The 13,530-nt window shown below is 46.3% G+C and overlaps 5 protein-coding genes and 1 long non-coding RNA gene across 6 annotated transcripts in view; 4 read left to right on the top strand and 2 right to left on the bottom strand.

The window, feature by feature from the left end:
• The window catches only part of LOC125952455 (uncharacterized), a 49,430-nt gene extending 48,545 nt beyond the window's left edge, over positions 1-885 (top strand). Inside the window, exon 10 of the mRNA XM_049681917.1 lies at positions 1-885. This exon is cut by the window's left edge and continues 303 nt beyond it. Within this exon, the coding sequence (XP_049537874.1) occupies positions 1-247 (247 nt within the window). The 3' untranslated portion in view covers positions 248-885.
• Positions 886-2,695: 1,810 nt separating this feature from the next.
• Positions 2,696-4,629, bottom strand: LOC125952359 (syntaxin-5). Its single transcript, XM_049681805.1, has 3 exons — positions 3,876-4,629; positions 3,515-3,795; positions 2,696-3,441 (listed from the first exon to the last, which is right to left on the bottom strand). The coding sequence occupies exons 1-3, from the start codon at positions 4,399-4,401 to the stop codon at positions 2,965-2,967; spliced, it is 1,284 nt and encodes a 427-aa protein (XP_049537762.1). The 5' UTR covers positions 4,402-4,629; the 3' UTR covers positions 2,696-2,964.
• An 88-nt stretch (positions 4,630-4,717) lies between these two features.
• LOC125952413 (transmembrane protein 147) lies at positions 4,718-5,969 on the top strand. Its single transcript, XM_049681872.1, has 3 exons — positions 4,718-4,896; positions 5,006-5,147; positions 5,214-5,969. Exons 1-3 carry the CDS (start codon positions 4,820-4,822, stop codon positions 5,682-5,684), a joined length of 690 nt encoding a protein of 229 aa, XP_049537829.1. The 5' UTR covers positions 4,718-4,819; the 3' UTR covers positions 5,685-5,969.
• A 308-nt stretch (positions 5,970-6,277) lies between these two features.
• On the bottom strand, positions 6,278-7,598 carry LOC125952457 (uncharacterized). Its single transcript, XR_007468815.1, has 6 exons — positions 7,549-7,598; positions 7,407-7,482; positions 7,017-7,331; positions 6,820-6,957; positions 6,541-6,754; positions 6,278-6,461 (listed from the first exon to the last, which is right to left on the bottom strand). It is a non-coding gene; the product is annotated as an uncharacterized LOC125952457 (long non-coding RNA).
• A 1,615-nt stretch (positions 7,599-9,213) lies between these two features.
• LOC125959490 (uncharacterized) lies at positions 9,214-10,883 on the top strand. Its single transcript, XM_049692313.1, has 6 exons — positions 9,214-9,279; positions 9,352-9,478; positions 9,540-9,648; positions 9,727-9,791; positions 9,961-10,604; positions 10,665-10,883. Exons 1-6 carry the CDS (start codon positions 9,214-9,216, stop codon positions 10,881-10,883), a joined length of 1,230 nt encoding a protein of 409 aa, XP_049548270.1.
• A 358-nt stretch (positions 10,884-11,241) lies between these two features.
• LOC125952322 (translation factor GUF1 homolog, mitochondrial) lies at positions 11,242-13,473 on the top strand. The gene is made up of 3 exons (XM_049681760.1): positions 11,242-11,398; positions 11,468-13,256; positions 13,334-13,473. The coding sequence occupies exons 1-3, from the start codon at positions 11,340-11,342 to the stop codon at positions 13,457-13,459; spliced, it is 1,974 nt and encodes a 657-aa protein (XP_049537717.1). The 5' UTR covers positions 11,242-11,339; the 3' UTR covers positions 13,460-13,473.
• The last annotated feature ends 57 nt before the right edge of the window (positions 13,474-13,530 follow it).

The following is a 13,530-nucleotide window of genomic DNA, read 5'->3' as shown; positions in this document are numbered from 1 at the left end:
GCACGAACCGGGCTTCGACGATCGGCACGATGACGATCATCATCCAGCGCTGCACGGTGGTCTCGGTATTGGCCACTCGCATACCCACACGCACACGCACGGTGGTCACGGTGGCCACCATCAGCATGGTGGACAGAAGATAGTGCTGGAAGCGCGACCGACAGTTGGTGGTGGTTCGACCGTCACTTACGGTGCCGATATCCGGAAATCGGCCCCTGACGTCATCATCATGACGTCCTCCCATTGACGAGGGCGGACGATCGCGCCGCTCGAGCCGGTCACCACCACCACCACAACCACCAACCTTAGCTGAATTGTGAAATGCGTCGACGAGACACGCTAGGCAAAGGATTTTGTAATTCTAATGACCCCCTACCCCTATTCCGTTCCCCTGTTATCCTCTATCCTTTCTTTGTCATACGTCCTACGGTGGCCTATGGTGCAGTGTGTTCCGGAGGATCAATACGACCACCGTAGGAGCGCATTACCGCGACAGGTGACTAGCGCATCGTAGGATAATACTTCGTGTAGTTGTAATTAGTTGCAGTTCGAATTGCACGTCGAACCAACGTCGAGACAGAAACCAGACACAACCAGAAACGCCGCAGGACTCAACACTTTCGGTAGGATAGGGGCGTCGATTTTAGAGATTATATACAGCAGCAAAAAGGGCGAAGGGTTTGGACGCCTTTGGAAGCCTATAATAGGATAAACTAAATGTAGACGCCGAGCAAGAGGACTCGGGATTTCGAGGGATCTAAAGACACAGACACACAATCACACCTACACACATGTTCTGTACATATAGACAAAGTCTCTTTGCCCCCGCCCCTTAGACATCCGTAGAGATTCAAGGAGTTCTTTTCGTTTTGTTTGTTAGAATACATTTGTTATCTTCTGCGTTTGTGGCTGAGAAGCACGCGGAAGAGGAAGCGACCCAGGGTGCCGCTAGTTGTTATAGATCAATTTGGGGCGCGCCACACTAGGTATGAGGTACAGGCCAACCTTCGCGGATTGGTGATCCATTAGAAAATTGATATTTGATTTCACTCCACCAAAGGAGATCGTTGTTGTTTCTTCTACCTTCGAACCGGATTAGTATGATTTCGTGAGGCATCAAGGATCGAGATTTTGGGTAACGGTTAGTTAGCTGAACCCCTGTTTGCGAATTTGTGGGGCGCCTAGCACTGGGGACCAATCCCACAATCCGCAATCCATTGGGGAACTCAAGCTCGAGCCTCGAGTGAACGATCAACACACTAACCGATTTAGACGATCGTCGCTTGAACATTCTGAAGGTACTCACTGTTGGAGCATTTGCCTTGAGTTGATTGCAGCACAGTACTAATGGTTTAAGGCGTTATACCTTACTCAGAACATACACACAAACGTGCTTTTTAAGCCACCACCATTCATTCACGAGCGCCGACAGCGGATTTACAAGACATTAATAGGATAGGGATGATGATGTAGGAGGATGAGACGATTTAGCAGGAACAACATTAACAAAAGGGAATAACGGAAGGAAGCGGTGGGATACGTGGTAAGCGAATGTTTCGTGTTCATTGTACAGCAAACGAGCTACGAAACGACACGTTTCGTAGCGTCTTTTCTTTATGTTCCATCACCCCTTGCACCGGAAGACCGATAGCCATGCTGCACACGTGAACCAAGCTCACTTCTCGTCATAAGGCGTTGTCCACTTTGAGGGACGGCCGGCGACAGACCATTTTTTTGTTTTGTTTTTGGAGCCTCGTTAGCTCAAATCTCTGCGTCTCCAGAAAGATAGGCCGAAGCAGAGTAGAGCAGAGTAGGACGAGCACGAAAGAACCACCGGTGCGAAAGGATGTAAAGTTTGATTCAACGTTTAATAATAAAATGCGAAACGATGATCGGTAACGTAGGGTTGTCCCTGTAGCACATGGAATAGATGAATGAAAGAAATTCCTACGACAACAGGTAAGTTAAAATTCTGAAGATACGGTTGCATGAGTACGTCATCGAAGTATCTCCTTGGCAGCGGAAATGTCTCTTTGGCGTGTTTAGTCTTGCAGCGGAACATACAGTGGCATTCTAATGTACATTGCAGATAGCTTATCCAGAAGGTAAAAAGTGACCATAAATCGAATCTAAACATTTTCGCAAATTAATGTTGAATCAGAGTCTACTTCAATCAATTTGATTGATTTGACCTTTCCCAAGAAACTATAACTTTAACGCAAGATGTTCGTGCTTAGAAAGCATAACTGCATAGCAAGCACGCACTGCATGGCCTAAAGTACGAAAAACAGACGAAGCAGGAAAAGACTTGTTGTGCCTCCAGGATATGGAGGCGCATGGTAACAAGCATATTGCCGCCATTGTGAGATGGTTTATCAGTTGAAAGTCACATATCAAAGACTGAATAACACAAAGATTGAAGGTCGCGATGATTACGTTAGGGCCAAACATTACGCTGAGAAATATCATTACGTTTACGACATTCCTCCGTACACTCGAGTGAGAGGCTACAAGCGAAGGCGTTTGTCCCGGAGTTTAACAATCATTTCCGTCAATCTGATGATCTCATTCTGCAAACGAAAAATTAAGAGTAGGGATTAATCGGGTCAATGCAAAGAACCTGTTCCTCAAGATTTAAAAGTCCCGGAAGGAATGCTAATTCTTGCGTTAATAGTCATCAAACTTGAACGAGAAATTCCTTTTTAAAATAACCACATGCGTATATATTTTTGTTTTGCTCCCTTCGGACACATTAGGCGTATAATGTTATTTACAAACAATTCGATTACATTCGTTCAATACTCGTCCGCTCTTTTGCATTTAACTACCAACCAACCCGCGCGCACTTTCGACACCCCAGTTCCTATACACCTACCTTTGAGAAGCAAGTCAATAACGATCACGATTCACTGTTTTCGATTTGTCCCTTGTTGCGGCCAGAGCACAGGCTTGTAACCTAAACCTCTATGCCAGGAAAATGACGAAAAAGATGAAAAACAGTATCACCACGCCGAAGATTTTGATCATTAGCCAACGGTTCTTGGTGACGGACTGGAAGTACTTTAGAATTTCTCCGTGAGCCGCTTCCACATTCATCTCCACGTCCTGCAAGTTACCATCGATCCGTTCGACCATCTCTTCCTGCTCCTTCACCATGTGTGCGAGTTGCTGGAAGATGCCTCCCAGTTCGACAATCGTACTTTCAATGTTTTGCATTGTTTCCGCTCGTTCCTGCACATAGCTATCGGATTCATCGTACAATACTAGCTGTTGCTGTTGTTGCTGCTGCTGTAACAGTGGGACACGTTCGGAGCCACCCGCACCAGGGGCTCCCATGTCGATGCACACCTGATCCTGCTGTTCCTGCAACAGTAGACTGCCCTGTGCCGAACCACGCATGGTCGACGGAGGTAATCCACCGCTCATCGGCCCTTGACTGAACTGTTGGAAACATGCATACAGAAACATGGTTAAATTCCTTCATAAAACGGTCGCTACGTTAAGGTGGACATACCTGGTCGCGTCGTGTTTTCTGTTGCTTAAGGTTTTCCGTTCGAACTTCCAGAACCTGCTTGAAATCGGAGCTCATGTTGGCCAGCTTGGCCTGCAGCGCGACGACCATGTTGGAGGAATGTGATAATAAATGGCGTCCATTGGTTGACTTTCGTTGCGATTTCGACACTTCCTGTAGCCTAGCAATCTGCTGGTTCAGTGAGTTCAGATCCCCTTTGATAATGTACGTCAGCTCCTGGATCTCCGCTGGTCGATCGTCAAATAGTGTCTTCTTTTTTGCAACTGAAAAGATAACAGAAACAATGAACAATCAAGCCCTTTTGTGTATAAGCCATCGGTCTAGCTGAAGCTGGAATACGTACGTAACGTTAACTTTTCGAGCTTGGTGTACGTACTGGCAATGTTTTTGCCAATATGTTTCGCTATCATCATGAACTCGGCATAGCTTTGCATGTGTTTCGCCTTCCGCGGGTCCCGCAGATTTACAGCCCGTTGTATGTTCCGTCCCTGCAGCGATCGTATCGCGCTCGCGAACTCTCCCGACCGATCCCGCGCCGTCATCGTGATCTCGGGTAGCAAAAGGTTTTCCTTCTCGTACGAATCCGATTCTCCGCCGTCGTCTGGAACGGTTGCGTTCCACGCGTGCTTCGGGACGTTGCTAGCGGGAGCACCCGCCGGAAGCGAAGTTGGTGGTGCAACGGTGGCAAGAATTCGCTGCGAAATCGCTGGTAACCAGCTGCTGGCGACGCTCGGAGCTGGATATTTCGGTTTCTCGCGGTACGTGTCTTCGCCCGTGGAGGTTGGTAGCCCGTCACTTCCTATCGTTATTACAGCGAATGAATCACCCGTATCATCAGCTCCGTGACGACGTCTTGCTCTAGATTGCATCGCATAATCCCAGAGATCCGCCTTCTCCGATCAAAACATCCATCAATCGTTCTCCGTTTTCGCGATCCGCTGGACTAGGTTGTTGGTTTAACTGCGTGTCTTCTCAATATCAATCACTATCTATGGCCACTCGGAAAGAACAGCATTTACGCAAATAACGGACGGAAAATACAGTGAATTTTTGTGAAAAAACAGTGAATTTTTGTGTGTTTTCGATTACTCCGAAATGACGTGGAACGAGTCGAGACCCGGATTCGAGCAGAGTTATTCGAGCAGCTCGATGCTCGAATTTTTTCCTTTTTTTGACGCAAGATCCGTCACGCGAAACGACAAAAACGATAAAAGCGAAAAAAGCAGAAATCGGCTCGTGGAGAAATCCCGGATTTTTTTGGTAATTTGGGCATTTTCGTGACTGAAAATGACTCTCTATCATTTCGGAAACTGTGTGGCTTTGGTCTATGTGCCATATTACTTCACCTACAAGTACTCCGGACTGTAAGTAGGAACCCCGCACATCTCGTTAAGCGATCCCGAGGACACCGGATCTCGCCGGATCTCAGTTCAACCTATTAATTTAATTAACCACCCTGCTTTTCCACCGTAGATCCGAATATGGGGCATTCTGGAAGTGCGTGCAGGCTGGCGGAATATACGTGTTCACGCAACTCTGCAAGATGCTAGTGCTTGCCACGTTTTTCCCGGATACCGATACATTCAGCGAGGGCGCTCCGTTCAACTTTATCGCTGTAGGTTCTGCTTTCTAAGGTTTCTGCTAGAGCACCTGGTGATCAAGTTTATTCTTCCCTTGCTAGGAATTTCTGCGCTGCAGTGTGGATCTGGTGGACCTGCTAGGGCTTGCTTTCGTGCTGTCCAGGATTCCAGGAAAGGGACACAGCAAACTGATCACCGCCGGGTTAGGATGGGCAGCTGCTGAAGTTGTCCTATCCCGCGGGCTGCTGCTGTGGTTTGGAGCTCGAGGTGCCGAATTCTCGTGGATCTACATTCAGCGTTGTCTCGAATCGAACATCCTCCTCATCCAACATCTCTCAACGGCCACCCTGCTTTGGCTATTCTCGCGGCACGATGTAGAACGTAAGTACGCACCGGTTGTCGTAATGTTGCTGGTTGCCATCTCTTACCGTGGAGTTTGGCTGGAGGGCATTCTGCATCTGCTGTCGGCCGGACCATGGCTTAGTCTTGCGCTGAAAGCTCTCGTTACCAGCTGGATAGGAGTTGTAGCCTTGCATATCTACTCCGGCCTAGCGCAGGTGATTGGATTGTAAAAATTGCGGCCCAGTGTGACCAAAAAGATGAGTTTGGTATTTCGTTTTGTTTAGTGTGTACTTGGGTTGAATAAATAGTGCAATTTCTCAATCATAACTAAACTAATTTAACTTATTACATTCAAATTTATGGCAGTCTGGCGCGAATTGATGATGCATTTCAAGTGATTATTGTCCTAAATGATCGTGCGCCAATTAGGACCCTTTTCGATATAGGTTGGCTTACCATTTTCGGTCTTCGACGTAACAATGATCCCTTTGGCATTTAGTGCTAAAAATCGAATGTAATGGACTTATACGCAACAAATAAATATTATACAGGTACTTACACAAAATGCTGAAGAACATAGATGCGGCCATCAGCTTTGTCTGGATATGTCTAAGCATATTTTCAAAAGGAAACGGACCCGATACTTCATCCCAGAAACTACTCAATATGCTCAACATTTCTGATACCGAAATGGAACCATTAACAGATTCTTCCATCGTCGCAGTTCGAGAATCGTCTCGGACGGGTTCCACCAAAAAAACTTCCAGAGATCCTTGTTCCTGAATGAAATTAGAAGCAGGCGGGGCTGGAGAATTGCAAAGTGGCTGTTTTTGGGTTATAGATGACCGTCTGCTTCCAGCTGTATACCCCTCTCCAGTTGGTGTTCTTTGTAGGACTGCATTCCTTTCAAATAAATATTCTAAAGCTGACCGCCGCAGCGGTTGGCGGAATACAACATTTAAATCCCTTTTATCACGTTTGATCACTGCTACGTCAAACTTTGAATGCTGGAGATAATGTGCAAAATTTTAAACCCAATTCGAGGCATTAATCCAGAATAGGAAACAAAAACCGATATGAACTTACAGTACATCTTTGTGTAGTCACAGAAGTTGACAACCAGTTTTTGTAACGCTTGAAGCTAATCTTATTCAAGCAATTAGCTTTTCGTTTTCTATTCGGAAGTTTGACTTCATCCTGTACTTCGTAGGATTCGACTAAAGTGTTGCGCTGTGGGATTTGGCTTTCTTCCTTAGAATTTAATGCAGAGTTATCTCTGCAAAGGTTCCCAATTGCTTCACTAGAAAAAAGGACAGAAAGATTGAGAAACAAAGCAGTTCATTCTAAAGAAAAGAACTTCCATACTTTTCGTTGGGATGTTCGATCTCATCCAAGTTCACCTCATTTAGGTTTTGGTGAATAATGGGTAAAACAGCGTCTTCTTTGGATTGCCCAAGGATTTCCATCTCATTATTAAATCCATCATGTGGATTAACGTTATGCCTGGAAGTTAAAATCATAAAGTTTCCACATAATTTTACAATATATCAGCTAACGAATACCGGCATTCAGCTTCATCCATTTCCATCAGTACAGAGCTCTGTAAAAGTCTATCCGGCTCTTGCGATGATACGAGAGTGGGTTGATCTACAACCCACGATTGATTCGTCTCCTGAGATCCGGGCAATGGTGCAAGAATTTCCATAATTTCCTTGGATGGCACTGAACCAAAACTAGAATCATTGCTCATCTCTTTTCCATCGTAGAGCGAAATGGACGGTACTTCTCGCAAAGTAATATCCGCAATATTCTGAACGGTGGTAGAGGCTTCCTCCTTTTTTCTTTTTTTCCTTGATACTCGTACCTCTACTTCTCTCCTGACAAAGTGTAATAAAAAAGATGATCAAGTGAAAATAAATATCAAAGCTCGCACCGAGAACGTTTCTACTTACACCTTTATTGACTTTCGCTTGCGGTCATCCGCACTCTTAATCGACCTGATATAACCAGTTTGCGAAGCTACAAGCTCTAGAATGAAGAAAATTGGCAAACATTTGTACTACTAAAAGTGACCATTAAGTAGAGTAACAATACTTTTCAGTGACTGAACCTGGATGGAGAATATTTCCGTTGCTCCGCTTGCGATCCTGGTCATGACACCCAACGGTTTTGAGCGCTCGACAATTAAATTCTGCACCAAATTGCTTCAAAGAAAAAATAACATTTCAATTGAACGCTCTTCATTTTATCCTTTCCATCATCATTTAAAGGTTTTATTTACCAGAGATACATCATGTCGATATCAGCATTCAACTGTTCGGCCCGTTTCAAGTACACAGTTCTGTTTGTAGCAGCTAACCAGGCAACCGAGACATTGAAATCGTTCTGCAACTGCATCTCGTTATGGTGTTCCGATGTATCCGACATGATTCTGCAGGTGAAACTATCACTTAAAGTTATTAAAATGAAAAGCTTCCAATTAATGGTACACCTTGGATAAGATTTGCAGTGTTAAATCAAATGAGAAAGTGATTCTCCGTCGAGTGTCCAGGAGTTACTAACCCAATGAAAACTAAATTGAAAGAGTCTTTGTTTCAAGGCTAACGCTATTCCCCACTATAACGTGAACGGTTGTGTGATCAGCGGATACTACGAATACTTAAGTATCAAGCGTTACCCTAGATTGGCGAATGTATTATAAGCTCAATCTAGTTAGAAATTCCGTGGATGATGTGAACCAATTGCATGGTTACCAGGCGCACCATGGAAACCATTTATTAATGTGCTACTTCATGATATGTGTGATTTACTTTAATGACTACTCAATGTCGCTTACTTTCCTTTCTTTTTTTTTACAATCTGTTAGCCATTTCACGCCACGTGATCAAAAACAGAATTTCGATGCATTAACTTGAACCACTGGCTGCACTTACGCAAACAGAAGTACTTTGTTACGCGAATATGGCTTCATTCATTTTTAACAGCCAAACACTGGTCGCCCTAGCAGTTAATTCGATGAGGTGCTTGTGTAACTTTTGCAAATTTGAACTGGAAGTCAACAAACAATTTGCGTTCATATTTCATAAAGCATTTAAAGGTGGCTTACATAAAATTTAGCATGAGTAATGGTATAAAAGCTCCGGGTATCCGCGAACTCAGTCGCAATTTACATACAGCATGTCCATCGCCAACGTTCTAGTGAAATCTTTAGCATACATAAGCACTCTGCAGTGCTTGCTGAATTCCTTGGCCGTAACACAACTTGCCACACAGTACAGCGTTTGTGTGATTCGTGAGCAGCAACAGGATGTCCGGTTGACAACGTGCTTGCCGCAACTCACCATACAGTTGGACGAAAATTCGACCAAATTCAAGGAAACGCTACGCTCAGCAATAGATGCTGGGTGCGATGGGTTTGTTCTGCTAGAAGGAGCGCTTCTGCCGTTTCTGGACCACTTCCAGTCCGCCCATGAAGCGGCTATGAAACGGACGGTTCATAAACGCATTATCGCTGTGACCACACTGGAACCCTCGGTGCGGAAACGATTGGTTCAGCATGCAGCGATTGAAGATTTACCCAACATTTTATTCGTCGTACCGGATGAGATGCGACAAGCGGTAGGACTCTACACTACCCAGTTTGCTGCAGGTGAACCGAGAGGGACTGTGGTGGATCTGGTACGATTGGACCAAATTAGCCCAATTCGGTGTCCAGAGTCCTCACACGTTGAAGATTATTTCCCTGATAAATATGCTAATATGCATGGAAGGCCAATACGAGTAGCTACTCTTCAGTATCCACCGTGTACGTCCGTTACTAAGAAAGTAAGTAACAACTAGCAGGAATTGAATCTTAACACGTTCATTATCGGCTCTTTCCGTGCTTCTTTCATAAAGCACCTTGGAGAGGGAAATGCACGACCGATCATACCTGCTAACTATTCCTTGCTGATCGACGGCACGGAGTTATTGATGGTCGAGGAGCTTTGTCGCCGTCACAACTGCTCGGTGGATGTAGAGCTCGGTGAGTTATCATCAAAATATTCGAAAACTGTATTCAACGGATGATTCTTTTCGGAATTTAGCGGCCAACGCGGGTTGGGGAGATCTGTATCCAAATGGAACATCCGATGGTCTCATCGGGAGTATCATACATCGACGAACGGATCTGGCTATGGCGGCGCTGTACAAATGGTGAACTGCTCGGATAGGACCATACGGCACCGGTCTAGATTCTACTTAATTTGTTTCCCATTTCTTTAACCACCCTAGGTGCCATTGGTATCCGCACATCTCGATGTCAGTGTACACTAGTCGATCCAGCGTAACTTGTCTTGGTAAGCAGGATTTAGATTCGTTATAAAATATGGGCGCAAATCGATTGTTAACTTCTGGTTCAATTTTGCAAAACAGTTCCGAGACCGCTACGATTACCATTTTGGCGGACTCCCTTCTTAGCATTTCCACCTGTGCTGTGGCTCATGGTAACTATCACCTTCTGTGTAGGAACGATGGTTGTGTGGGCTACAGAACGACAACGCCAACGCTTACACCTTACCGCCAACTTCGAGAAGCGCTATCGGCTGATCGATGCACTCTTCTTCATGACGAGTCTATACGTTGAGCAATCCGTGCATCTACGCAACGATCTTTTAGCCGGATCGATCTTGCTAGCATTTCTACTGTTTGGTGGGTTCATGATTGGCAACAGTTATGCGGGCGCGCTGGCCTACGTAATGACAATTCCCCATTACGAAAAGGTCCTCACGACAACGGCGGATGTTGCCAACAGTGGCATAAGGGTGGTTGCGGGATCAACTGCGTGGATGAACTCGCTCATCATGGCCGACGAGCCAATTCTTGTGACCATAAGAAATCATTTTCAGACATATGATATCGACAGCATTGACCAGTTTATCCATACACGGCGTGATATGAGCTACATGCAAGAGCGATTGCAGTACGGTAGTTTCGCGTTGGAGTCCTACGTTGACATCAATGCCACCCACATGGTGCAGCCGCTCAAGGAGGAAATTTACTGGGAGCTGGTCATTTCGATCTGCAGGAAAACATGGCCCCTTATGGATAAATATGACGATTTGATACTCCGAGTCCAACAGAACGGTATTCAGCGACACTGGGAGTTGGAGGTAAGTATCGATATTCGAGTGCTGCTTCAGAAGTACCGGAAATTCGATTTCTCCACGCAGAGCGTTATCCGAACTACGGAACTGAAGATTCAGCGTAATTTGGCCAATTTGGGAGTAACCGATAACGGTCCAGTGAGGCTTATGCTGGCACACCTGCTAGGCGTATACTTTATCCTGTTCGCTGGGCTGACTCTGGCAACCGTTTCCTTTCTGCTGGAGATACTGATTCATCGATCGAAGACGAGAAACCGTGCAGCCCAAACTAGAAATAAGATTTAAAGCAATCTAGTTTTTGTTTTAGAATTCACCAGATTCATTATCATTATAATTTAAAATTCGTCTATAGAAGTATGATCACGTGGAGTTCCTTTCTAAAATCACGGTAATAAAATGTATAGCAACTGATCCTAGTTCTGCGTTGGTTATGTAGCTGATTTACCTACAATAAATCGGGATGTTATGGGTATTTTTCATTAAAGGATATCAAGGATATTCCACATTCTAGGATTTCTATTTTTTTCTGCTACGCGCCGTTCTCTCCGGCTCCCTCTCTCTAGATCTCTCTCTCTCTCTCTCCCATCTGTTGTTTATGTTGGCGAACATGTGATTTTGACAGTTCAGGAGGCGATAACACAGCAGCCGGTCGTTCGTTGTATAACTTTTTAAAAGTTATTAGTAGTATTGTTTAAGTTTTCTACACTTTAGGGATGATACAAGTGTAATCCACGCGTGGGCATGGCATGGTTTAGCCTCTCTCCGTTCCGTATCACACTCCGCCGGTTCTACCCTCATCGGTAGGAGCAAACAGTTTTAAAAAGTCCCTATTTCGCTGTTTTTTATTCGGCTTTTTGGCATCTTTACAGCAAGTTCGCAGCCTCCCTTGGAAATATCGGATGCCAACACGTTCACACAACACGGACAACGCATCAACGCAAGGAAGAGGACATCGAGTACGACCAAATACCGGTCGATCGGATACGTAACTTTAGTATCATCGCGCACGTCGATCACGGTAAAAGTACGCTCGCCGACCGGTTGCTGGAGATCACCGGTACCATCGCCAAGAACGTTGGCAATCGGCAGGTGCTCGACAGTTTGCAGGTCGAGAAGGAACGCGGCATCACGGTGAAGGCACAGACTGCCTCTCTGCTCTACCAGCACGAGGGCGAGCAGTATCTGCTCAATCTGATCGACACACCGGGCCACGTGGATTTCTCGAATGAAGTGTCTCGTTCGCTAGCCGCTTGCAACGGTGTTATATTGCTAGTGGACGCCAATCAGGGTGTACAAGCACAAACCGTTGCCAACTATCATCTGGCACGGGCAAAACAGCTGACGATCGTGCCGGTACTGAACAAGATCGATCTGAAAAATGCGCGCCCCGATGCGGTCTGTAACGAGCTACTTACGCTCTTCGATATCGATCCGGACGAGGTATTGCGCGTATCGGCCAAACTCGGTACCGGATGTGCGGAGGTACTTCAGCGTGTGATTCAGCGTTTCCCGCCACCGGATGCGAACCGGGACGCTAACTTTCGGGCGCTGATCTTTGACAGCTGGTTCGATAAGTACCGCGGTGCGCTGAATCTGGTATACGTTAAGGATGGTGAGATCCGGCCGGGACAGGAAATCGTATCGTGCCACAGTGGCAAAGCGTACGAGGTGAAGAGTCTAAGCTTGCTGCGACCGGACGAACGGAAAGTCGATCGACTGGTAGCCGGTCAAGTCGGCCTTCTCGGGTGCAATATGCGCACCAGCAGTGAGTCACAGATCGGAGACACATTGTACCTGAAGCGTGACAAAACGTGCGTCCCACTGCCAGGCTTCAAGCCTCAGCAAGCAATGGTATTTGCCGGCGTATACCCACCAGATCAGGCGCAACATGTCGCGCTGAAAGGCGCTATCGAGAAGCTGGTGCTGAACGATTCTGCCGTTACTGTTACGCCCGATTCGAGCCCGGCTCTGGGTCAGGGATGGCGGCTAGGCTTTCTCGGGTTGCTACATCTGGACGTGTTCAGCCAGCGGTTACAGCAGGAGTATGATGCCGAACCCGTCCTAACAGCACCTTCAGTGACATACAAGATTAAGCTCCGCGGTGCGAAAGCCATTGCAGCGCACGGTGGCAACGAGATCGTGTACATCAGCAACCCTGCCCTACTGCCCGATCGCACGATCGTGGAGGAGTACTACGAACCGTACGTGCTCGGTACCATCATTGCACCGACGGAGTGCGTCGGGGCGATCATCGGTTTGTGTGTCGAACGACGAGCGGTCCAGAAAACGTCACTCAACATCGACAACGAACGTATCATGACCACCTACCTGATGCCACTGAACGAGATCGTACTAGACTTTCACGATCAACTCAAATCAGTCAGCTCGGGGTACGCCAGCTTCGACTACGAAGAGCACGGTTACGTTGAAACTAGCATCGTTCGGATGGATGTCCTGTTGAATGGCCAGATGGTGGAAGAGCTCTGTACCATCACGCATACGAGCAAAGCGCAACAGCATGCACGCGAGCTTGTGCTTAAGCTTCGAGAGCTCATTCCCCGGCAGATGGTACAGATTGCTATTCAGGCGGTGGTTGGCGGAAAGGTGCTGGCTAGGGAAACCATCAAAGCCTACCGGAAGGACGTCACAGCCAAATTGGTAAGTGGTCTCTCTGTGTTTACCTCGTGTAATCTGCATTCCTGACCCTTCTTTTTCCGATTCCATTTCAATTCCAGTACGGCGGCGATGTTACGAGACGAATGAAGCTACTGAAGCAACAAGCGGAGGGAAAGAAAAAGATGCGCTCAATCGCAAACATCAATGTACCACGGGATACGTTCATAAAGGTGCTGAAAAGATAGATGAACAGCGTAATTAGACCTTAGCCACGACATTGATTTCTTTCCTAGTACATCCGAACAATTTGCTCGAC

This window comes from Anopheles darlingi, chromosome 2, assembly GCF_943734745.1.
Source record: "Anopheles darlingi chromosome 2, idAnoDarlMG_H_01, whole genome shotgun sequence".
Taxonomy (NCBI): Eukaryota; Metazoa; Arthropoda; class Insecta; order Diptera; family Culicidae; genus Anopheles; species Anopheles darlingi.
This window is presented reverse-complemented; position numbering and strand designations above follow the sequence as displayed.

Bases quoted from the DNA above. Each gene is read 5' to 3' on its own strand.
- LOC125952359 (XM_049681805.1), bottom strand. From the start codon at position 4,401: ATGCAATCTAGAGCAAGACGTCGTCACGGAGCTGATGATACGGGTGAT. The intron at 3,796-3,875 runs GTACGTATTCCA...TTATCTTTTCAG, and splicing joins GCTCGAAAAGTTAACGTTAC to TTGCAAAAAAGAAGACACTA. The intron at 3,442-3,514 runs GTATGTCCACCT...TGTTTCCAACAG, and splicing joins AGAAAACACGACGCGACCAG to TTCAGTCAAGGGCCGATGAG.
- LOC125952413 (XM_049681872.1), top strand. From the start codon at position 4,820: ATGACTCTCTATCATTTCGGAAACTGTGTGGCTTTGGTCTATGTGCCA. The intron at 4,897-5,005 runs GTAAGTAGGAAC...TTTCCACCGTAG, and splicing joins ACCTACAAGTACTCCGGACT to ATCCGAATATGGGGCATTCT. The intron at 5,148-5,213 runs GTAGGTTCTGCT...TTCCCTTGCTAG, and splicing joins CTCCGTTCAACTTTATCGCT to GAATTTCTGCGCTGCAGTGT.
- LOC125959490 (XM_049692313.1), top strand. From the start codon at position 9,214: ATGCATGGAAGGCCAATACGAGTAGCTACTCTTCAGTATCCACCGTGT. The intron at 9,792-9,960 runs GTAAGCAGGATT...CCTTCTGTGTAG, and splicing joins ATCCAGCGTAACTTGTCTTG to GAACGATGGTTGTGTGGGCT. The intron at 10,605-10,664 runs GTAAGTATCGAT...TTCTCCACGCAG, and splicing joins AGCGACACTGGGAGTTGGAG to AGCGTTATCCGAACTACGGA.
- LOC125952322 (XM_049681760.1), top strand. From the start codon at position 11,340: ATGGCATGGTTTAGCCTCTCTCCGTTCCGTATCACACTCCGCCGGTTC. The intron at 11,399-11,467 runs GTAGGAGCAAAC...GCATCTTTACAG, and splicing joins CGCCGGTTCTACCCTCATCG to CAAGTTCGCAGCCTCCCTTG. The intron at 13,257-13,333 runs GTAAGTGGTCTC...TTTCAATTCCAG, and splicing joins AGGACGTCACAGCCAAATTG to TACGGCGGCGATGTTACGAG.